At 41.0% G+C, this 24,242-nt stretch overlaps 3 protein-coding genes and 1 long non-coding RNA gene across 4 annotated transcripts in view; 2 read left to right on the forward strand and 2 right to left on the reverse strand.

The window, feature by feature from the left end:
- The window catches only part of LOC109626953 (potassium channel subfamily K member 1-like), a 7,411-nt gene extending 2,730 nt beyond the window's left edge, over positions 1-4,681 (reverse strand). The window contains exons 1-2 of the mRNA XM_020083224.2: positions 4,050-4,681; positions 432-836 (exon numbers count right to left, since the gene is read on the reverse strand). Coding sequence (XP_019938783.1) covers positions 432-836; positions 4,050-4,554 — 910 coding nt within the window. The 5' untranslated portion in view covers positions 4,555-4,681. The remainder of the gene's footprint in view (positions 1-431; positions 837-4,049) is intronic.
- The window catches only part of LOC138406004 (uncharacterized), an 11,613-nt gene extending 1,418 nt beyond the window's left edge, over positions 1-10,195 (forward strand). Inside the window, exons 2-5 of the long non-coding RNA XR_011239674.1 lie at positions 8,563-8,804; positions 8,926-9,079; positions 9,878-9,971; positions 10,080-10,195. This is a non-coding gene — a long non-coding RNA (uncharacterized lncRNA). The remainder of the gene's footprint in view (positions 1-8,562; positions 8,805-8,925; positions 9,080-9,877; positions 9,972-10,079) is intronic.
- Positions 5,453-15,256, reverse strand: LOC109626951 (thrombospondin-2-like). Its single transcript, XM_069517220.1, has 21 exons — positions 14,888-15,256; positions 14,713-14,763; positions 14,417-14,553; positions 13,669-13,908; positions 12,330-12,423; positions 12,067-12,231; positions 11,647-11,823; positions 11,380-11,553; positions 11,026-11,156; positions 10,393-10,527; positions 10,046-10,264; positions 9,843-9,950; positions 9,578-9,737; positions 8,930-9,048; positions 8,588-8,822; positions 8,145-8,372; positions 7,930-8,060; positions 7,649-7,789; positions 7,373-7,470; positions 5,994-6,133; positions 5,453-5,799 (listed from the first exon to the last, which is right to left on the reverse strand). Exons 2-21 carry the CDS (start codon positions 14,759-14,761, stop codon positions 5,792-5,794), a joined length of 2,889 nt encoding a protein of 962 aa, XP_069373321.1. The 5' UTR covers positions 14,762-14,763; positions 14,888-15,256; the 3' UTR covers positions 5,453-5,791.
- Positions 15,257-17,180: 1,924 nt separating this feature from the next.
- LOC109626950 (proteasome activator complex subunit 4B-like) overlaps positions 17,181-24,242 on the forward strand; it is a 35,341-nt gene continuing 28,279 nt past the window's right edge. The window contains exons 1-5 of the mRNA XM_020083219.2: positions 17,181-17,583; positions 18,608-18,748; positions 22,159-22,275; positions 23,736-23,780; positions 23,964-24,113. Of these exons, the coding sequence (XP_019938778.2) occupies positions 17,390-17,583; positions 18,608-18,748; positions 22,159-22,275; positions 23,736-23,780; positions 23,964-24,113 (647 nt within the window). The 5' untranslated portion in view covers positions 17,181-17,389. The remainder of the gene's footprint in view (positions 17,584-18,607; positions 18,749-22,158; positions 22,276-23,735; positions 23,781-23,963; positions 24,114-24,242) is intronic.

Raw genomic sequence — 24,242 nt, forward strand, 5'->3', positions numbered from 1 at the left:
AGATTAGGCTAAATAGATTAAAGAACTCAGGGCCCTTCCCTGACTAAAATCGGGATACTTTTAAAAGATTTTTATATACGTATGGTTTTTATTTTATGTCATTTAAAGGATCCTCTGACTTTTCCTCCAGCACCACCATTAAGTCAAAATTGCAAGATGGCAGTGGGTGTTTTTTTTTTGCTTGCTTTCTGGATGTTAGGAGTAAGTGGAGACGCTCCCATCCAATTTGATTTATAGTCTATGGTTTGGATTCACTTTTCTACAGAATGGGACAATTCACCAATGCTCTGCCTCATGAAACCTGTTCTAGACCAGGGCTACAATAAAACTGCAGCAATAGCCAGTTGTCCGTAATTGCTCAATATTTTTACTTTTGGAGATAAAAGTCTTCCGCCTGACAGCAGTGGCAGTATATTCAGCCATGGACTCACCTGTAATAGTCAGCCTGTAGAGCTGTGGGTGTGGGTTGGCTTCTTTACTGTGAGTCTCTCCAGGGACATAATCTCCAAGGCCAATGGTAGTCAGAGAGATGAAACAGAAATACAGAGCCTCCAGAAAGTTCCAGTCTTCCTCCAGGCCGATGAAGATCCACGCCGGGATGATGAGGAACAGCAGAGTCATGAAGATAGTGAGGCAGGTGGCGTGGATGAAGGCAAGCTTCGATTTAGACATGGCCCATCGGCGGTGGAAATAGGACACCGGACGTCGCGTCACCACGGCCATGATCCTCTGCACCAAGGCAGAGAGGAAGAAGAGGGTGAAGGGGATGCCAAAGACGGAGTAGAAGATACAGAAGGCCTTCCCTTCATCTGAGAGAGGAACATTGTGGCCATAACCTGAAAACGGAAACAAAAATGCAGAACATACTTAATTATAGCGGTGAGATTCTTGCAGGGGCCATTTAGACTCTGTGAATCTTTACAACGAGAAAGAAAGAAAGAGCAGAACGTCTTTTCTCTCCAAGAATAGACCTGTAGATAACATGCTAAATAAATAAGTGAATTATTCATTGAGTTTTAATCTAAATTTTTTATGAAGTTAACCTATGTATGTTTACACAACAGGGTGCTGAATGGTGAGTGGGGTCTATGTGGATTTAAATGAGTTTCTCTCCGTAGAACTAACAGTTACACAACCACATGGGTTAATGGAGCTCCAGGGATTTTAATTCTCATTAAACCCACAATCATCCCCCCACCCAACATTTCCAAACCTGCATCTATTTACTGAATACGAGTTGCAGCAACAACTTAAGCCTCACAAGATGTTCTTAAAGTAAATATAAACTTTTAAACACCCTAAAAGATAACTATGTAAACAATGCACTTTCTGTCCTTGACTGGTGACCCACAAATAATTGTATTCTCGCTGACTGCTTTCCATGATAGAAAATAGTACAGCAACATAATAGTGTAACCTCAGTCTTCATATCAAATTGTTCATTTATGGAAAACAAATAGTTTAGTAATTCTTTATAAAATGTTAGTGTTGATCGTTATTATTTATTTTTATTAATATTTAATACATTTTAATATTAATTTATTTAACTTTAGTGACCTTTTACTATCTTAGTACAATTTATTTTATGTACTTCTTTATGATTGTAATTTGTTGCTTTTACCATTTGTTTTTACTACTTATTCATTTGTCCTTTCACTGCAGGAGGACACTGTTGATGGAAACAGAGTTCCAACAACATACTTATTTGACTAACTCAGACAGCAAAGTCTCTTATTAGATCGAGTCTCAAATACACTTTTAAGGACATTTTGCACAAAATGAGGACTGTCCCCTATCACTTTCATTGAAAGCACTAAAGCAAACTTTTGATAGTCACTTTGAAAAGGAGGAATGATTACAGCAATTAAAAGCTGTTTCAGTGGTCATAGGAAAATGTATATTGCCTTTATGTAGACTTAAAAAAACAATGACATAAGTAGACTTTGGACAGTAATTCACACAGTTATTCAAATATGTGTACTAATATACTGTAACCCACTATAAATATGTGTTCAGTTGAGTTTACACTGTAATGAAAAGTACAATAATGAAAGGACATTAAACAGATTTACTATAATTATTTTTAATATATATTATGTAAATAAACAGATTTTTTTACACAGGTTGGTGTGCCTGAAGGCACCATGATTCAGCTTTGCTTTTCAAGGACAAATGGCGACCTCCCGTCTGGATCAGTCCTGTTGAAAACAGTCACAATACTTATTAATATAATATTTAACATTTAGTTATATGAGTATGACTTAGAGGGTTTGTATTCCACAAGCATGATGTCAAATCTAATAAAGGTTTTATGTGTATTTATAAAAATGCATTTTTTAATATAAGCTGAAATCCCAGTTTTCAATCATTCAATATCTGATATACATGTAAACAACTTTGAACATTGACTGCATGTGAGTGATTAATTTCAGATGCAAGCTGTGAAAACAAACAAATAATATTATAATACTAAAGCATTTCAAACTTTGTTTTAATGGATATGGTAAAATGACAGTCAGAAAGGAGAGGAAATAACTTTTGTTAATAAACCATTAGAGAATCAAAAATTCAGTGCATAGACTTGCCTGTGTTCCAGTGCAAACTCCATTGTTAAATACAGCCGGATCTGAATTTTTTTGTTCTTTCATTGAAGTTGATGTGTCAGGGTCAGAAAGCTGTAAAAGAACAGTAAGAAAATAAGTGATACATGACTAAGTGGTCTCCTCCTGTAATAAATGATTTTACATCCTGAGGTGGTGGGAAGTTCACCAAACCAAATGAATACGACTCAACAAGTACTACAATGATCTTAGGCAGGAGTAATTCACAATATGAATCTATCTGTAACAATGTAAATGTTACTATAACAGCATCAGTTTGAAGATACAAATAAACTAATCTATTGAACAACAGATTTAATTTATATTGATGTGGTAAATTACCTGTTCAACAGACTTCAGCGTCAGAAAGTCTCTGTCTTAGTAGTTTTCCATCCTGGAGACAACACGGTGTTTATCTCAGATGAAGTCTGTCGTTCATTTGGTTTGTCGATGGTCAATTTAGAAGTATTTTCCTCCATTCAACGTCTTTTCTGTTCGCAAAATTTCTACAGACAACAACCTCCTGTTCCCACTTCTTCTTCTACGTATTTTTACGGGCGCAGTTCCTCATGCAGCTTCTTCAGTAAACAAACGCACACTCACAGTCGATTCATCCCAACTCCAGACCAGCTTGTGGCGGTAATGCACCAAACCGAGCGCCAAAAAAGCCAGAAGAGGCAGTAAACACATGCGAAACTTAGCCTCAGACCACTTTGTCCTTTTAGGCGATCTGTAGCAATATGACGATCCAACATGGTGCTGCTGCGACAGGCTTATTCTATTGAAATACAAATGCTACAGTTTTTATTTTAGGCTCACTATAGAGTTAATACAACTTAGATATGAGGATTATATCATGTTTTTTTGCAAAGAGAGCCTTAGAAAACCTCAGATATCTTACACATTGCTACTTAAACGGCTAATGAGCTGTAAATGATCCATGAAGTATAAATCAACTCAGAAATGTTATTTTGGCGTTTGACCTTCACTGTGGCGAATGATTTCTCATTGATGTGCTCACATTAAATTCAAGTTTAAGACATATCGATGTTTTATATAGAGAGGAAATGAAAAGTAAGTGACATCACACCTTGTTTGGAGACAGAAAGTTAGACGGTTGAAACTCCTATTGCACATACTTTCAGTGAGGAGAAAACTTTTTTCAAGGTTAAACTTTTCAAACCAAAAAGAGTGGATTCTAGAGAATTAACTGAAAGATGTTTATTGAACTTTTTTGTCGAAAAGAAAACATTGCTGGGATATAAAATAAAGTGTGGGGAGGGGATCTTGTCCTTGAGCCTTTTGTTACAATGAAAAATAAAAACGCTTTACAAAGGTTGCCTTCATAACGAGCTACTAAAAGAACTGGTTAAACTACAGCTTCCAGCCCACAGTCATCACACTGCAGTTTCTAAGTGTTGGAGCCCCTCACCTGTGTCCCGGCCTCACCTGTTGTGGTCAGCACGGTGCTGGTGAAGAACAGCGAGGATACGAAGTCCCAGTTGCGGTCGCTGTCGTTACCCAGCACCGAGACGCCATAGTTGCTGGCTTCCAGCGCTCGGGTCAGCAGCTCCTCCAGGCGCGCGTCGGACACGCAGGTGTTGTTGCGGAGGAAGTCCTTGCGGGCCTCCTGCAGCTGCTCCCGGAGCTCCTGCTCGTAGGGCAGCTCGATGGTGGAGAAGATCCCGGCGCCGACGATCAGATAGAAAGTGTAGCCGGTAACCAGCAGCGCAAAATTCAGCGCAGAGCGGTGTCGCTCCAAGAACCTGGAGCACCAGCCTCCAACATTGGAGGGCAACACCATGTCTCCAGTGATGGTTGACACCTGAAGTATCAATGACTTACTCTCACACAACTTTCTCTTTAGTGATGGCTGTTCTCTCTCTGTCCCATGGATGGACTCCTCTTCCTCATTCTTCATGTGCCATTGGAAACGGGTGGTGACGTCGGTCATTCACTGCGCCAGGTAGTGTGTGTGTATGTGTATGTGCGTGTGAATGTGCCTTTGGCTGAAAACCCGTGATTTGGACAGAAGCTGTTTGGGATAGAACACCTGGTTCTGATGTTGATCACAGTCCCTGGAAATAGATGCGAGACGATATATAGTCCCACAATGTGACTATTGCAACACGTGTGTGTATTAGTGTGTATAAATGTAGCTGTGTGCGCGAGCTGCAGTTTCCAACAGGTTCAACAGGTTTGGTGTTTTGAGTCACAACAAAGAAAGCTATTTACTCTGCTGGAGTTTCAGGGTCGGATTTCTTGGGAGACACAGATTTATCCCTTTAAAATCTAAACCATAAATAAGTAATGATAATACAGAAAAACCACAAAAAGTAAACACAAGCATGGCTTTTAAAGTAATGTTGACCCTTCTGTTAGTATGGAAATGATTAATATTAATAATAGTTGTAGTGGTAGGAAAATGAGTTATCTAATTTATTGTTGCTGATATATTAGCCTGTTGCATTGTGTCATCATTATTATGACCATTTCTGCTGTTATTAATTGGTTCTGCTATCATTAATAATAATATTACATTTATAGGTATGAACATTATTGTTGTTGGTATAACAATTAGTCTGTCAAAGCTTAAATACAACAGTTACCTCAGTTGCTCTATCCAAAGGTGTGCAGTAACTAGGGGCATTTTCTCAAATACTGTACTGTACCGAAGTAGCCTATTAAGTAGTGAAAATGAGCTTCACCTTTAAGTACACTTATGAGGACACCTCAAATGCTTTGTTTCCCATACATCACTTGTCATGATTGCCTCCACCACTAGAAGCCGCTAGAGACCACAGTTACACAATCACACTGTACTGGTGTCTTCAGAAAAGAAACAATTGGATTAAAAATATTTTATTGATAAATTACCAGACATCAGCTCTATTTACTTCACCAGTTTATCCTCACATATCTCCTTTTCATATTGAGTATCTGGCAATAAATAATTATTTACAACCTTAAGGAAAGCACAAATTAAAAGCAATAAGAAGTTACTGTCATTATTAGCCGCTGAATGAGACAGTCTGAAATAATGGCCGTTGCATAAAAAGCTGATAGATGATGTCATTAGCTGATAGGCTTGGCTGGGTTTGGTGCATCCTCCCATTCTCAGTTGAAATAAGATTTTCTGAAATTAATGTGGGTTGTTGCAGAGTTTCCCCGAATATCCCAGCAAATATATTTCAGTTATCTGAGGGAAAAAAAGAGACAACATAAGGGCATCAGAAGTCATCTTATATGATAGGAATGGACGACAAATCAGTGTGGACAGTCACTATTATTAATAGTGACTGTCCACACTGATTAAAAGGTATTCAAGTAAAAGATCTGAGTACTTTTCCTCCACCACTGATCAGTCCACAGGAGAAATGTTAAATGTCTCACCTCTGCACTCGTATCTGAGGTCCGAGAAAAGGACGTGTTCCTGTGAGAAGACGAACAGTCCCAGTCTGCCTCCAGCCAGGGTGTGGTCATACACTGCCCCCGAGTCGGTCAAAATCTCCCTGCCCTCATACACCACCACCCTGCATTAGGGGACACAACACAGTCAGCAAGACAAGTGCACGTGGCAAGTTAGAATCTTTTTCAGACCCCTGAAAGTGTTAAACATTGTTTTCCATTTTTTTCACAGCCAATACTGCTGGTTTAATTAACTCCTGCTGTCTCTGTCTCAACACAGCTACAGCTAATAAAGCTTATAATGGATGTATTAAATTCACAGTAACTGTGGGAATGATCCAGCGCTGACAGTATTCAACAGCACTGAGGCTGTGGGGACCCTCAAATAAAATTCTACTTCGAGCTCCATAAAGGTTTGTGAGGACATGACGTCAAATGGAGATACAATTAAAGCACTCATAATGGATCTTTGTAGCACCTATCAGAAATATTGATGTGTGCGCGTCCTTCACAATCAAAGAGCTTCTTTTCAGTCTCACATTCAAGAATCATGCAGTCATACAGAGCAACTGTTCAGTTCCCAGAATGCAGCATAGCTAATGCTTGCGTCTTCAAAGATGGCCTTCTTTAAAGGTACCGGAACAACTGCACTTGGCACACAACAGTGTTGTTATCACCCCCCTTCACTTTTTCTCAGCTTGAAAACAGAGCTTCAGCCATGGTGTTGTTCTCTAAATCCACACACACATAAACAGCATAGAGCACAGAAAACTTATTGCTTGGAGGCCTTTTTTTTCAAAGTCCATTAGTGGGAGGTGCAACTAAGCAGAAGTAGATGTGACAGGTTGAGGAGAACTGTGTACAACAAAGAGAGTGAATCACACGGTTATCATAAAATAACTCTGGGAGATTGATGATATCCCTGGGCATAAGGACATCTGAGGATGAATTATTCCTTCAAGGGTGATACTGAATGTGATTTTCACAGATTTAAGAGGTTACTCAGCAGATTGTTGCCCCATGAAAACCCACATAGCCTGAGCTGGTATTGACTGAGCCCCAAATGTGTTATTAAGAGAAAAAGGACACTTTTTTGTATGTTTTTTTCCCCCCCTATTTGGTACAAATCTCATTTTACCTTTCATTCAGCAATTTGTTTTGTTTACTTCATTAAATAATGAAAATCTACCTGCAGTTAAACCTGTGTTGTCGGCACAATTAATTTAATAAAAGCAAGATTAATTTATCTAGTCACTCAATTAAGTTAATTTACCTTAATACTGCTAATGCTAATCAAGCTGCTGATCATCCAGTGATAGAAATGACACCTTCTACCATATGATGATGTTATTGTGTCTTTGTACCTGATGAACCCAGTCTTGGGTCTGTGGATAAGGTGCATGCGGTAGGCCGTGAAGTCCTTCCAGCCAGTTTTATTTGGGTCATGCCACAGTGTTCTGACCTGAAACAGACCAATGCAGATGTCAGAGGGGGCAAGAATATTGTCTTAAGTATCTGATGTGTCAGTCTAACAAAGGATGATGTGTTCGGGGTCATTTAAGGAAGGGCCTGCCTCTTCTTAAATTAACTTTATGTGGTTTATGACGAACAGAATGCAGTAGAAAAAGGGACAGAATTGCCTGGTTTCTGGTATTTCTGGTGTGCCAGAGGGCATTGCGGAGATACTCCCCTGGTCCTGTGGTGGAATTGACCAGTTTAATGGAGACTCCTGCTGTGCCGAAAGCTTTGGATGGCTTTTTCTCCCAGTAGGCCTGAGAAACCTGCTCCCATAGAAAGAGAGAACGTGGAGGATAAAGGAGTGTGACGGTTAAGTTGATGTATATACAGAAGTAGACAGAGCAAAGTGTGATATTACAAGTGTAGATTGAAGGGACAGGAGAGGTCGGCATTCAAGCCTCACCTGTTTCCACATGACAACATAGAAGCGTTGACTGGACTGGTAGGCGAACACAATGCCTGCGTAGTCATCGTCTCGGTTGGTGTTCACATAAAACGTTACGCTGAAGTCCACAGCACTGAACTTGTCATATCCTGTAACCAAGGGGACATTTTTTTACACTCCATCATTATTCTTGGAATGGGTTTCGATTTTTCTGCAATCATGAGCAATCTGACCTAAAGCGATGCCAGGGTCAGAGTTTGCTGTCTGCAGCAACTCTGTGCCCTGGCTGCGGATCACCCAGAAGGGGTCAGACTGCGTTGTGCCTTTCGGGTCCAACAAAACAACCTGAAACCTCCTGAAGTCTGTAGAACCAATGTCTTGGTTCAGTGGACACGGATCCAGCGAATCTGGAATACTGTCATTGTCAAAGTCGTCAAAACATGCTTCACCACTGCCATCACCTGAGCGAGAAAGAGAGAGAAAGAGGAATAGAGAGTTTGAGTGTTGTGGTCGAAAAGAACTGGACGAAATAATGCAATAATAATCATTTGTATTATGAAATTAGAGGCGGTCTCAGTCCTGTTGATGGATTTTCAGTAGATTAGGTTCGACTTTCTGCAAGTGATGCCCTTTTATTTGTTTGATTTCCAGTTTGAAGACCCAAAACAACACTGACCATCCGAGTCCAGCTGATCCGTGTTGGGCACAAGTCGGCAGTTGTCCCGGTCGTCAGGGATACCATCGTTGTCATCGTCATGGTCGCAGGCATCTCCCCTCCCATCATTATCATGGTCGGCCTGATTGCTATTGGCGATGTAAGGACAGTTGTCTAGAGAGTTTTGGATGCCATCCTCATCAATGTCCTCGTTGTTGTCGCACATGTCCCCCACCAGGTCATTGTCAGAGTCAAGCTGCTCATACACACACACACACACACACACACACACAAACATATTGTAAATATATTGTAAATGCTTCTGAATATTGTATGTTTTTATTTGTGTGGGTTTTCAGGGACCTGCAGAGGGTTGTGTAGAAGGGGACAGTTGTCACACTGGTCTCCGACACCGTCCAGGTCTGTGTCCCTCTGGTCAGTGTTGTAGATTAAGGGACAGTTGTCGCGGTCATTCAGAACCTCTGAAGAAAGACATACATGCACACACTGCAGGTAAGATGCATTTCATGTGGCTTTTACCATTTTATCCCACATAAATAAAACACAGCAACCTATATAAATCTAAGCTGTGTTTGGGTAAATGTAATTGAATCCATATACAAAGAATGATTTAACAGTAGGCTAAAGACACTTTTTAAAATACACATCTTTATTATTATTTGGACATTCATTAGTTATTGTTTACATATAGGAACTTTATTCTTTTCCCCTACTGCTCTCCCCTTCTCTCTCCATCAATCTAAAGGCACTTTTATTGAGTTAGTTATTTAAAGTAGTTAACTGGCTCCAACTGATATTCAAAGGTGGATACACTAGATTAAAAAACAAGACTGCAGGGAACGAATTGGTTTTTCAGAAGAAAGAAGAAATAAGCTTAAGTTTTGGGTAATGTAATGTTCTTTTGTTAAATAGAGGAAAGGGTGCAACAAAACATTGGATAAGTATCTAAAAGTAAGTAATATGTTCCATGGTTCGGTGAGTAGCTCCTACCATCTCCATCTATGTCAATGCTGCAGGCATCTCCCTCTCCGTTGCCGTCAGTGTCTGCCTGCAGTGGGTTGCTATCAAACGCACAGTTGTCACAGCTGTCCCCGACCCCGTCTCTGTCAGAATCATACTGCCGAGGGTTGAACACCAGTGGGCAATTGTCCTATTTCAAACAGTATCACAGTCATTCATCCATGCATTCATACACAGAGATATCAATATACACCAGACATGGTATCCTGAAAGTAAAGCTCAACGGTAACCCCACCCTCTCATCTATGATGTCATCATTGTCATCATCAGGATCACAGGCGTCTCCCTGTCCGTCCTTGTCCAGGTCTTCCTGTCCAGAGTTTGGTAACATGGGGCAGTTGTCCTGCAGCCAATCACAATTCAAGTAAGCGGAAGCAAATCCAACCAGAACACAGCTTCAGAACCTCTGATATTTTAATTTTGGTGTATTTGTTTTACCTTTTGACAGTGATAGGTTGCGTTTTGCTTGCAGGTCAATCTGTTATTGGGCCACCCATCCAGGTCAGAGTCTTCGCCACACAAAAAGCCGTCGCCTGCAAACCCAGTCGCGCACATACACTTGTACAAGACCTCAGATGCCAGGCCCAGGTACACACATTCAGCATACTTGTGGCAGGTGTGTGTGTTGTCTTTGCAAGGATTGTACGGTTCACACACCTACAACAAAAGCAAGCATCCCAGAATTCACAAGTAGTTCATGATTGTGGTCAAAGCAATGAAAGTAGCTCATACAAAACTATATATAAAATAATTTAAAAAATAAGGCTCAAAGAGTAAAAACATGCCTGTCTGGTTTTCTGGGCTTCCTGCAGTCCGAGGCCATATGGCTGCGTGCCTTTATAACGAGGAGGACAGGGCAGGCAGTAAAACCCTGGGTCTGTATTTACACACTCTGTAACACACACACCCTCCACTTCACACTGAAGAGATGGATAAAACATGGTCAGAATATGTACAAATCTGTGACAGGGGTTGTGTACAGAAGGAAGTTCCTGCCGGGATCAGACTACAGAGTCATAGATAAGAGGTTTTATTTGTCAAACATAGTATATATAATGTGCATGAAGTGCCAAAATGATAAAAATGTTGTGACAATTCATCGAATAACTGTTGAGACATTTTGCTGAAAACCTGAAATGTCAACCAGTCAACCCTTGAAATAATTCTGACATAATGATCTTTATGTAGGTGGTGGTTAGCACTATTGCCTCACAGCAAGTAGGTTCTCATTCTGTATGGAGTTAACATGTTCTCCCAGTGTCTGCGTGGTTTTTCTACAGGTTTTCTGGATACAAATTAACTTCAAACATGTTGTCTCTAATGCCTCCCATTTGCAGCATTGTCCTGTGCTCTGATCATGTCCCTGCCCAAGATTCTTACTTCTGAGTTACAACCTGTCTAAGATATGTGTTAATTACCTCATTTTCATCTTCACAGTGAGTACCATTGCCATTTAAACCCAATGGACAGCGACCGCACTCCCATGATCCATCAGTATGTGATGTGCACGCCACACCAGGAAAACATGGACTCGACAGCAAACACATGTCTGAAAGCATACATGCAAGCGTGTGCACATTAATCAGATTGGGACAATGGAAATTTACTTTTGACTAATTAATTTTCCCTAAGCTTCAATAATTGAATTAAAGCAGAATAAACACTGCAAGATTTTGCTTAAAAATATGTTTCCATAGATGTAAAGCTTATTTATAGAATAATATCTGCTATCACAATTATACCCTGATATTTGTGGGCATGGTTAAGTTTACCTATAGGACATGGTTGTTTGTTACAAGCGTCATAGTCCACAGCTTCTCCAGCACAAGGCTTCCCACCATTCTGAGGGGCAGGGTTCAAGCACGCTCTCTGGCGACTTGAAAGACCTCCTCCACAAGACTCTGAGCACGATGACCATTCAGACCAAGTTGTCCAGCCTCCAGCAACTACACGTAAACACATGATTTAGTTTCAAGGAAGTAAAGAACCACAGTGCTCAAGTACAGAGGTTTTGTGTGCATAGGCACTCCTGTTCTTACTGGGGCAGAGTGAGTTGTTGCAAGCTTGTGTCTCCATGGCCCTGCCTGAGCACCCTCTGCCCCCCTTGTGTGGCAGAGGGTTGTTGCAGAGACGTACCCTTTTAATGCTTCCCTCTCCACATGTGGTTGTACAAGGAGACCAAGGAGACCAAATGCCCCAGTTCCCTTCAGCACGCACTAGACATGAAACATGCACATAAAGATTATAACAAGTAGATTCTTACAGTGCAGCTGCCTGGAAAATCTAAAAAATAATTACAGGCCACCTACACTGTGTGCACATGCAACTAAAACAACATGTTTCCAATTATAATTACATCTAAAATCTAATTTTTTTTTCATATTTCTGCTCTCAACCTTGGATTGGTTGTGACCAATATTTCAAAACAACCCGAAAAATTAAGTCAACGCATGTCCTACCCTTGCGGTCGCACTTCATCAGCATGCAGCTGCGGGTTTGAACTGATGGGCCGGCACAGGACGGCATGATGCCGTTGCATGATCGGCCTCTTTGCTGCCCTCCACGTCCACAGGTGACAGAACAGTGAGTCCACTCAGACCATGGGGACCAGCCGTCTTCGTTATCTTTATAAACATGGACACACATGCGCTGTTGCTAGACTTCCATCTCACTTAGTGATCTTATCACGCTTCAACAATAGTCGCTGGCAAACCAAACTTACTGACACAGACAGGGCAGCAATCTCCATCAATAAAGGATGGATAGATGCAGGATACAGGAGGGCATGACACCTGCTGACACACCACCTTTCCATCCTTAATAAGGAAATGAAGAGTCATGACCAATTAGTTGTAACAATATAGTCGATATAGCTCTACCATGATATCTGAACCAGATGTGTTTGCTAGATGCCAGTCTTTGCAGAGGAAAGGTATGACTCATAGGTTTGGTTACTCCACCAATCCATCTACAAAAAACCTAATGAACTAATAAAGATAAACAGAAATCAAGCGTAACATATAAATAGAGGCCAACACAAGCAGCTCTGGAAATAAATGAAAAACCACTTTGGATAAAGGTGAAACTTCCCCAACTGGTGAATGTGTGTTAATTTGAATAATTTGTCATGTTGGGAAATTAAGTTTATTCCCTGTCTTGTTGAGAATTAGACCAGAAGATTGATGCCAGTATGTTAGTTAAATTTGAGCTAGAGCCAAGAAACCATTAGCTTAGCTTTACAAATCAGGGGAAAATAACTAGACTGACTCTGTCCAACTGAGCTCATGGCTCTCAGCTGTGAAATAGTCTGGCACACAATGGGCCATAAACACACAAGTTGTTTTTCAAGGTTTTTGTATGGATAAAACAAGATAGGTTTTTTTTTTTTCACAAGACAGACAAGGTGTTTCTCCATTGGTTTTAGTCTTAATGCTAAGTTAAACAAACATGTCCTTCTCACCACCTCTAAAGCTCATGCACATTAAAGACTATAAGCCAGAATATCTCTTGGCCGGAGCACTGATTTCCTGGATGTGGTAGTTTGTTTTTTACCCCTGAACAGAGCCAGGCCAGCTGTTTCCCCCCTCTTTGCAGACTTTATGCTAAGTTAAGTTAATGGTCCCCTACCTGTGGTGTGACAGCTCAGACTTGGAAGGACTCAAATGAACCCAGCGAGCAAGGAGGTTGTAACAGGTGGGGAAAAAGCGATCTGCAATCTGTCTGAGTGTAGGTGTCTTGCAAGGACCTCTAGATGTCAAGTTTTGAATCGTATATAAGAGACTTGTTTAAATGCTTAAATTGGAGATTTCTGCTGCTGCAAGTTGTCTGACTGAAAAGAAAACAAGATTGAGACTCAAAAAATGAGGAAGACTTTGACTTGACTGTTGTGAGACGGGAAATCAAAATGTAGAATGACGTGAGACTTGACTCTGGGCCACACACAAAAAGTTAAATGATGTTACAGTCTGCTCTCAGATGACAGATCTTAGACTTGGTGCTCTCTCATGGGTACATCTCACTGCTAATATGTCATAGTTGTATCAAATGTGTTCAACACGGACCCAACAGGTACAGGAGGTGCAGCTGTCAACATCCCAGTCCTCTCCCTGCTCGTACACTCGTCCGTCCTGCACACACCAGAGATCGCTGTCTCTGTCCCTGTCAAAATCACTGTTATCATCACCACCGCCGACGCCTCCACTGATGCTGCTGCTGATGTCACTCTTGCTGATGTTACTGCTGATGCTGCTGCTGTTGCTCAGCTCAGCCAAAGTTATACGCATCTCTTCATTTTCTTTAGTCTGAGAACACAAAAAACACAAGATAGAATGTGTTTATCTGTGTTTGTATCTAGTCTTATTCTGTATTCATGCACAGGAACCTGCTGATGTAGGTTAGAAAGGTGGTGTGATAAGTAGCCAACATTTTCACACTGGTTGTATTCTCCCTGCATCCAAAAACCACCACAAACCACGGTGCTTCCTGCCAGAAAAAAATGCTGCTTGTTCCATTTTTACTGGAAGCTACTCCCTGTTGGTCTGTCGCACAAATGTTTCCCACAAGACTCAACCCTGTTGCATACAATGAAAAGAGCATTGAAAAATGCTTGTACGTAGACAAAAATGTTAATCTTACCAACTTTTACTCTTTACATTTTCAACATGCATACAAACAGCAAGATTAGATACATCTAAACCAGTTTTCTGAAATTCTCCACTTTTTTTTTCTTATGCTTTTAACATCTGGTTTCTGGCTCTTGCAACATCAGAACTAAATGTAGCTTAATTTAAATATGTTTGAGTGTCTCACTACTCTCTCCAGGTCTTCGAGCAGGTTGCTGGTCACGATGCGCAGGCCATGGATCTCAGTCAGCACGCCCACCAGCTCGTCACATGGATGCCGACAGATATGCGACGACACATTGTCGACCTTTGCACCACCTACACCTGTACAGAAGGTAGGAGTGTGTGTGTGTCTGTGGTAGGTTTTAAACTTGAGTATGCATTGATGATATAGACAGAAACTGCATCTGTGCATAAATCACAATGCAGGTAGATGTTGTGCACATATGAGCAAAATTCACATGTGAAAGCAGTTTGTGGTACCTGCATAGAAGAACATCAAAAGCCAGGAGAAACCTCTCAGTGGACTCATTCCTGTTCATACATAAATCATATATGTAGTCATGAAATATAGCAAACATACAGCTATAGTATAGCTGCAGTACAAGCAGGACTAAAAGAGATAAAAGAAGATAAGCAGGGAGTCAACCCTGCATACCTGGGTTCTTCTCACAGCTCTGCCTTTCCTCACGACTAGAAATCACAGCTGGTCAAGTCGTCCCTTCTGCAGCTCCACAGGGGCTGTGATGGAAACTCTTTTCCTCTTCCTTTCTACCCTGTCTCCTTGTTTCCTTCTTACCTTGGCATCAGGGCCGAGATTCACCAGCGCATCTTCCTCATCAATCTGTCGTTGAAGCCTCCAAAAGAAACAAGGGAGAGGCTGGTGAGAGAGGAATCTGAGTGGAGAATCTGCAGAGCCGTCCTCTGTCCTCTTAGTTCTGTAGAAAAGTCTAATGTGGTTAAGTATTTGTTTGAGAGTGTGTGCCTGCATGTGTATAAGTGTGAGTGTGTGTCTGTGTGAGGCAGGAGCGGGGGCCATATATTACCCGTCTGTCTGGAACTGGATTGCATATCTCCCAGCGAGAAACCCAGCTGGATGGAAGGAAACGTGTGTGTGTGTGTGTGTGTGTGTGTGTGTGTGTGTGTGCTTGTTCGGTGTGTGTGTGCGCTAACATCTCAATACAGGTTTCCCAGACAAATCATTTACACTCTTCACCCTCCAAACTTAATCACACACAACCTCACACTTATTGGCGACAGGAGTTTTCCAATATTTTAGCAGAAAGAAAACTGGCACCATTGTAAATCACTGGTGAAACGAGAGGCTTGATGTGTGTGTTTGTGTGTGTGTTTTTCCGACTCTGTTGATTTCGTCCGAAAACTGTGAGCTAAAGATGAGCAAGCTGATGGAATACAAAAACATCAACTTCCATTGGGATCATCATTTCTCTCTCTCTCCTCCATCACTTTATTCCCTCTCTCTGTCTCTCTCTGTTTGGTCTTCTCCCTGCTGTGTCAAAGAGGCATCATCGTCTTGAATCACATTTTCCATCTGTGGACTCCACTTTTGGAATAATGATTCTCACAGATGTGTGCACACATGCATGCACACACATGCAAGCGCATGTGCCCATATAAACACCCTCAATCACTTGAACACACACAAACACACAGATTCTCTTTCTAAACACCACTACAAAGAACAAACAGAAACCTTTACACCATCATGTACCTGGTTTACCATTGAGGACAGTGATGGCAGGTGTAGTCTCTACTTTGAGAGTCAGAAAAGGCGCAAAAGGCCTGAGGGGATATAACAGGTTAAGAGTTGGCCGAGATTTCTCGGCAAAGTCCGATGTGACACTTTTGGACTGATGTCTTGTGGAAGGCACATTCTGTTCCGTTCTGTTCTGTCATTCCCTGTGTTTATAGAGAGCAAATCATTTTATGCAGGGCACTCTGCTCAGAAATTTGAAACTGACTGACTAAAGGGTGCAGGGTGCCATCATGGGTTGTAAAGTCTAACCTGCCAAAGCAACCATGAAGGCACTTAATGAAAGAGGCTGAGGTGGAGTCGCAGTCACAATTGCCCCCATTTCTCCTCAAGCAACCAGAGCAACAAAGTCAAATGGCTTTATGCTGTCTAAGCCCTCACTGGGTTAGCAGAAGCGTCAGTGCTGCTAAAGGCAGGCCTGACGTTATCCTGCACCACTCTAAGTATGTAGTGGTCAGAGACTTACATGGGCTTAAAGTAAAAGGATTTACATGGAAGGGTGCACAGTAATGCAAAGTGCTGGACTTAGAGGACAAAGGCGTCAAGACAGTATGACCAGGAGTTTTTATTAGGGACTCTAATTTAATTAGACTATATACTGGTTAATTTTTGTTAATAGGTAGGTAGGAAAGTAGGTAGGTAGGTAGGTAGGTAGATAAATAGACCGGTAAATAGATAGATCCATAGATAGATCCATAGATAAATAGACAGATAAATAGACCTATTTGTTGATTCCAGTTACAGTCACTGTGAGTCAGTAGAACAGGAGAGAAGCATTAATCCAGTTATCAGATCATTCTAATATTCTGCAGATTAGCTCGCAGCACGCACTCTTACAGCGCCTCTGGGATATGTAGTCCAGCATTGATGCCTTCCAGGTTTCCACCACACATGAAAGCCTTCATATATCAAAGCCTTCACTTATTAAACTCACTTGAGGTGAAATCAAAGTATAAACACACCCCCAACCTGTGGGCTGCTCATTTCTCCCTCCTCGACCTCCCACCGTGCGTTACAACCGGTCCCCGACCCCTGTGGCCCGGTGCAGGTGTGAATGACTGAGATGTGGAGGGAGGAGGTGACGCAGCGCCCTGACACTGCAGGTCAAAGCGGAACTGGCCTGTCTCTGTGCGCTCAGGGCTTTGCGGCTCAATTAGCGTGACACACTTTCCCCCTGTGATCACCCTCCTTCCGCTTGCACACAGCGGATTATGGCCACTAACTTCAGCGGCACACTTCCCAGAAGACACAACATTCATTAAATCAAGAGGAGAGCATTTTTCAGGGTTCAAGCCCGAAGGGCCAGTACCCTCTTATTTGTACTCTGGTTTAAAATTATTATTATCATTACAACAGCTGCAGAAAAGCGACCTGCCTGACTGGAATATGGCAGAGGACGGGGATACGGCTGGGTTCATCCCCCAGAAGGAGATTGTGTACAACGGCCTGCTGCCTTACTCAGGCCGCTTGGACCAGGAAGCTACGGAGCTTTTGGCAGATATTAAAGCCAATCTGTCCCGGGCTGTCCTCCTCAGAGAGCTGTGGCCTGGGGTTGCCTTCTGGTGCAGGAAACTCTTCTCGTAAGTGATAAAGAAACATTGTGCTGTGGATACATGTGTGTAATGACAAGTCAAACCCCGCAATTAGACATCTGGGATTCTTAATAATAGTTTGCAGAGTGGTTCATTTAGGCTGTGTTACTCCAGGATCATTTTTAGACAGTGTTTTTGATTGTCTGTAATATAAGGATATCTATATTATACATTGTATTTAGATCAATACCTATGTACTGCAGTATCATCTAAAACAACATTAAAGAGCTTCACAAATAGGCTGTCATATAAGTTGCAGGGAAATTGTATTGTAATACAGCGTGTCCAAGAATCTTGTATAGGTGGCAATAGCTATGATAAATATTAAGTAATACTCAGTACTAGATCTTTAGGTCTGTTGCGTTGAAGCAAATGGGGAAGAAAAGCAGATACTATCAATATCACTTAGTGTTTATTTTTTACGGCCTTTGAGTCTGATCCCTGCAAGTAGTTACTTCTCCAAGAGAAAAAGATTCCACCCCACTCACAGTCTCAACACCCCAGATTGATAATAAATGATAATCATAATATATAAGTAATCATGACTTTGATAGATTTACAGGTTACATATAAAATCCTTTGAAATAATACAAATAATAACAGTAAGTAACCAAAATGAAACAGTAGAGAATGAAACAAAAGAGGGATATAAAAATGGAAAAAAAGGTGAATAATTGGATACATGAGTGTTAGATTTGGCTCGGGGCTATCATAAAGTAGAGAGTATGCTATTTTATTTTCCTTTTTATTTCTACAATATCTGTTTTCTATATCCTCATCCATCTCTCAGCAAACAGTTTCAAGAGGAGATGGGATGTTTCCCAGAGCTTTTGTGTTTGCCTCAAGTAGGGCATCAGGTTATGACGTCAATTCATCATGTTCTTTAAATAAAGTCTAAACTTTTAATTCACTTTGTCCACTTGGCATCAGCTCAGATTCAATGAGTTTAGTTGAGGCTTCATGTTGAGACACTGATGCTGTCTGTTTACTGACGGTCACTTCTCACTTCCAGGTTTCTGAAGCTGTACGGCTGCAGGTTCAGCAAAGAGGACCACATCCTCTTCATCAAGCTGCTCTACGAGTTGGTCACGCTGCCCAACCTGGAGCCCCACATGATGCAGAGCTACGCCCGGTTGCTCATCCACCTACTCAAGTGGGTTTTAATTAAACACACGCACATACACACATGGTGTAAGTGATATCTGAGTTCCTCACCCTCAGGGACAGAGTAAAAGGAGTGCAGACATCTGGATGGATCTGGGTTAGAAGCACAGCATCTATACGCATTGAATAAAAAAAGTTGAGGCGGTTCTGGCATCAGATCTGGATGCAGCCCACGTGCCTCCTTGTGGACCCCAGGGCAGGCCCAGATCACGCTGGAGGGATTATATATCCCATCCAGCCTGGGTATACCTCTGGATCCCCCAGGAATAGCTAGAGAATGTGGCAGGGGAGAAGGATGTCTGGGTTGCCTGCTGCTGGATGGAATACACAGCACAGTGAATAACCACACAACTAATAAAACATGACAGAAAAGCTAATATTCAGTCCGACATGCATTGACACACAGACTTTTAACTTGAGAAAACTGAATATCACAGCATCAGCCTCTCCTGGCCCTTTGTATGCTTCAGTATTATAAGATCACAGAGCAGCATTGGTGGTAAACATCACTGTGCTATACAAGCAGTATACTGATGTGCAGTAACATGATGTGTTAAAGTGGATTTTTCACTTGCATCTCACTCACCATGGTTTGGAACACAAAACAATCTGCAGTATTCAGAGGGTGATCTCAAGCAAGTCGATGCAATCTGCTAAATCTTTCATTTTAAATTGAGGAAATGTAAGCCTGAATCTAGATCTTTGTCTGCGTCAAAATTAATAGTGGTTGTTTTTCATCCATGAAAGTGCAACACTTTCTTGGACTTTTCTATAAGAAAATAGAAAATTAATAAGAAAAAAATAGGCCGATTCTCAACACGAATCCAAATGCATAACAAAATGTCCATTTTCCAGAGACCACTTAAATCTAAATAGAAGTTTAATAGATAAACAGACTGACTGTTTGAGACCAAGCAGGCAAAGGACAAACAAGCACAGGATTACTTTTTAAAAGATGGGATTTATTTCACCCAAAAATATGAAAATACAAAGGAATGGAAAATAAATTAAGTAAACAACTCGGCCCAAAGTACTGGTAACAAAATTAACTCAAACAACTGACCTCACAAATGAGATAAAGGGGAGACGTATAAGCTGGCTGATCAGACCGTTTACAAACTATAGGGGGAAAAACAAAATAGACAACAAATAAAACTAGATACCCTCCCACCATGCACCATGTCTTTTCCAATGTGCACGCCTCATTAAGAATAGTGTCAAAAATATAGCAATGAACAGGAATTTAACCAAAAGTGACAGATTGTGTTTGTTCACCAATGTGACCGCAAAGAAAATAACAACACCTGTGAAACTGATGTGAGCCTAAATTGAATTTACATAATACGACGATCACACCGACAAACTCACAAACCAACAAAAAGACATTACACAATCTACCTTTTAGAAATATAAACTAAAACTCATTAGTAGTCACTGCACTCAGGGGGTTTTGTTGACACAGCATCACCTTATACTCTGGCTTAACCATTAGCTGATGGTGGATAATATATAAGTTCATCTTGGATAGATAAGATAACTCATAACTCATAAGTTCACCTTCTAAATTACTCTCGCACTATTGTTTGACTACAGCATATTGTAGCATGTACTATTTCCCTATAATTGTCAAATGTGGACATTAAAATGCAGTTTTGCTGTTTAGCAAAAGTTATACCGGCCCCCATTGTTAGCTATTGTTTCCACAACGGTGTTTAAAATACATGTGGTATTTTATTGTATTTCTAGATGAGTTTAAGACCTCTGAACAGCTGCCCATGGCTTACATATAGTGATTATCGAACGTATGTCATATTCAAAGTCTTAAAACATCAAAAGTAAAATAACTCTTTTATGCAAAGATTATGGCCGTTTTGGTTGATGGGTTACTAGATTGGCATTAGTGCGTAAGCAGAATTTTAGCGTTAGAGCTGGTTAAGGTGTTAACAGATTTAACCTATTTGAGATACTGTTCTGTAGTTAAATCCAGTTTCAAGCGTCAACACACAAGAGATCTCGTCCATTATTAGATGATTAATGGGAAGGGAAAGAAAAACAATTCGGTATTGTGTTTTTTGTACTTTTTGGTTGAACAACAGGGACTTTTATTTTCTTTGCCAATTGAAACCACATGAGGACCATCAGCTAGATCAAAATAAATGCTTTGCTCTCAGAAATGTGCTTTAGTAAATGTTTAATGTGGAGCAAAATGTTAGAAGACTCAACTGAAATGCAATAACCTCATTGTACAAGTAAATGCACATTGTTGCACACCTGTACACATCTGTGCCGACAGACTAAAGTATCTTACCCCATCTGTATGTGCATTTATTACTTCGGAAGCCTATTTCTTAACTCATTGCTTCTCTTTTTTTTTCAAATCAGCTCTGTCACTTCTCCTCTGACTACTCGATATTATCCAAGACAGACACATTCATCACTTCCCAGTCTTCTGCAGTTGTTTCCACGATTCTCACATCCATCTCGAAACAACATCTTGATGTAGATGTCATTTGTCTGAGTGTTTTCCATCAGATGAAAAGAGAGCGATCTGGGTTAACTGTATATTAAGTGCCAGGTCTCGCAGCTTAGAGATGAATTTGATACTCTACTTAACGCATCGTGTCTCAAAAGGCTTTCCTATTTTTTTTAATCCCTCCTCCCTTCTATCACCGTCGCTTCTTCTTCCCTTCATATTTCAAATCTACCCAATGAGAGTCTGTTCCACAGCTGTGAGACGAATGAGACAACGAGGAGCAAAGAGGGAACTGAGGCTGTGGAAACTGTGCATCTTCTCCTGTGCTCAACCTTTTCTGTGCAGTTAGTTGCAATAAAAATTATGATTTTAACAAAGAAACAAGTAATTCAAAGAAAGCACAGAGGCAGGGATGTGAAAGTTCCTTAGGAGGATTAAAAAAATTCAGCCTTAAAGCTTAGATGGTTTTCATCAGGGGCACAACAGTTACCAAGCAATTTTAAATCTTAACAGAATTCCAGAAAAAGGCTACTTCACTTTGTGTAAAAAAAACCTTTTAATTTTTCTCAATAGAGCGCCTTATGTAACCTGTTGTGTTGTGACTTTTTTATGCCATCTGAGTCTACACCTACAAATTACAAATGTCTGCAGCTGTCAGTGCAGTTCCGCTTTGTTGAAAACAAAGAGACACGGTGTTGTGTTTGCAGACATGTCGGGATGTTGGCAGTCGTCGTGTCGAGAGCAGCCGGTGAGGCAGTGACTCACTTTCTCACAATTACCGACTCTGTCAGACACCCTGTTGTTTCTCACATCAATATAACTTTACTACCGAGACTTTGACTTGAGCTCCCTGACAAGAATTTCTGCAAAAACACTGTATAGCTTGGCAGGATGGATGATAATGACTGACTGCGTCTGTTAAACAGGAAAAAGGAATTACTGTCCAGAGATGACCTACAGTTGCCATGGCGACCACTCTATGATCTGTACGAGAGGATCGTCTATTCCAAAACTGAGCACCTTGGACTCATCTGGCTCCCCAAGTATGTCGTTTTTACCTTTATATTAACCTGCTGCTGTGTTTTATTGTGTAATGTTACTGCTTACATGAAAAATTATCCTAAATACCGATCTGCATTTTGAGAAATACGCTCATTTGCTTTCTTAGAATTTCACCCTAATCTGTATGCTCTCAATATTAGGATACCACCCAGAGCTGGTTAGCTTAGCTGAAAATAAAGATTGGAATAAAGTCGGAACAGCTATAGCCTCGATCCTTTCAAAGGCAACGAAACACCTCAAAGCTCACTAATCATTAACAAGATACAGCTTGTTTGTTATGTAACAAATCACCATTTTAACATGTTTAGCTGCTGGACTAATTGTGCATTCGCATTCTCCTCACAAGGGGCCATTTCCCAAGTTGTCAAGACAATCTTCAGTGTGTTCATGTGCTTTGACGTTGGAATATAGGGAAAAAAACATGGACCCTGTAAACATACTGATTGTATTTGTGTCAAGAGCATTTAACCAATATTTGCACTATAACAAACGTCGACAAAGAAAAAGGATCAGGTGTGACAGGAATATAAATCAATTAAACTTATGCATACTTAGTTATTACAAGCATTAAAAGCTACTATTTAGAGCTGATTGTAAAAATGATGTTAACTTGTTTATAAGTGATGACTTTAGCAACTTGGGAACTCGTGCACCAAAAATTTTCACCCTCTCTTGTTTCGACTTGAGGTGGCCTTCAAGTGAATTTTCCCATTACTGAACATATTTTTCCAATTGTGCCGACACCACGTGAATGCAGTTTTTCCTGTTCTGCACCAAGTAATTCCTGGACCCTCTACTGAATAACAGGGAAACAGATGTAAGCCTAACATCTGACTTAGAAAATAGTATTAGACTGATGCTTTGTATTTGCAGTACAGACACAACAGTATGTTCACATCTAACTCTTAGAGAGTAAATGCATGCATTACCTCTTCTACAAATCTATTCCAAACCTTAAACCTGAAAATAATCATCTTGTCCTCAAGACTTTAGATTGTAAAATATGTTGAATAGTGCAGAAAGTGGTCAGTTAATTAATGGATTAGTAAATCGACAGATCTATTTTTATAATCATGATTTATTGAGGGATTTACACTGAGACGTTGCCTGTTCAAAGACCTAAATGGCACATTCCCTGCCAATAAAGTTCCCTTAAGGCCATTAACCCCCAACTGCTGTGGCCAACAGATCAACACTGCCAGATGACTTACCCCAGTGGCCTACTATGGTACTGCAACTTGCAATTCACTGACAGCTTGAGAATCATAGATTAAATAAAAATAACAGATTCAGTGATGATGAAAATAATTTTAAGTTGCAGCCTGAATGCTGAAGTTTAGTTTCATCCCCAGTGGGAACTTGTGGATCTTGCAAAGACAGCCAAAGCAGAATTCCTTCACAAACACTCACTCACACACCTCCTCTCTGTGCTTGTTTGCAGCTCAGTGGATCACATCCTGAAGGCTTTGATCAAAAGCTGCAGGCTGTAAGTCTCATTCTCTGTGATCATGTAATTTGTGCTGCGGATAATGTATAGCTTTGATCTGCAGTTGAGCTGCTGCTGTAGTTTGTGTATTTGCATCTCCACTCTGACTTAAATTGTCTGCATCTGTTTTTACTCACTTATGTGCTGTGTGTGTGTGTGTGTGTGTGTGTGTGTGTTTCCCAGGTATTTCCCCGCATCCTCCACCAAGGAGATGCTAGATGAGTGGCGCCCCCTGCTGTGCGTGTTCGACGTGGTCATGCAGAAGGCCATCAGCAACATGGAGCTGTTCCTGCCCACCATTATGCCCCCGGAGGAACACGGCCAGGGCTTCAAGTAAGTGGGCCAAGTTGAATGGCTCTGCCTAGGAACAGGTTTGGACCCAAAGTGCAACTTGTCAGAGCCAGAGTGAACACAACGGCTTTATAAAGTTTTAGCAAAAGCACCCTTTGTTTATTTAAAGAG

This window comes from Paralichthys olivaceus, chromosome 21 (genome assembly GCF_024713975.1).
Source record: "Paralichthys olivaceus isolate ysfri-2021 chromosome 21, ASM2471397v2, whole genome shotgun sequence".
Lineage (NCBI taxonomy): Eukaryota > Metazoa > Chordata > Actinopteri > Pleuronectiformes > Paralichthyidae > Paralichthys > Paralichthys olivaceus.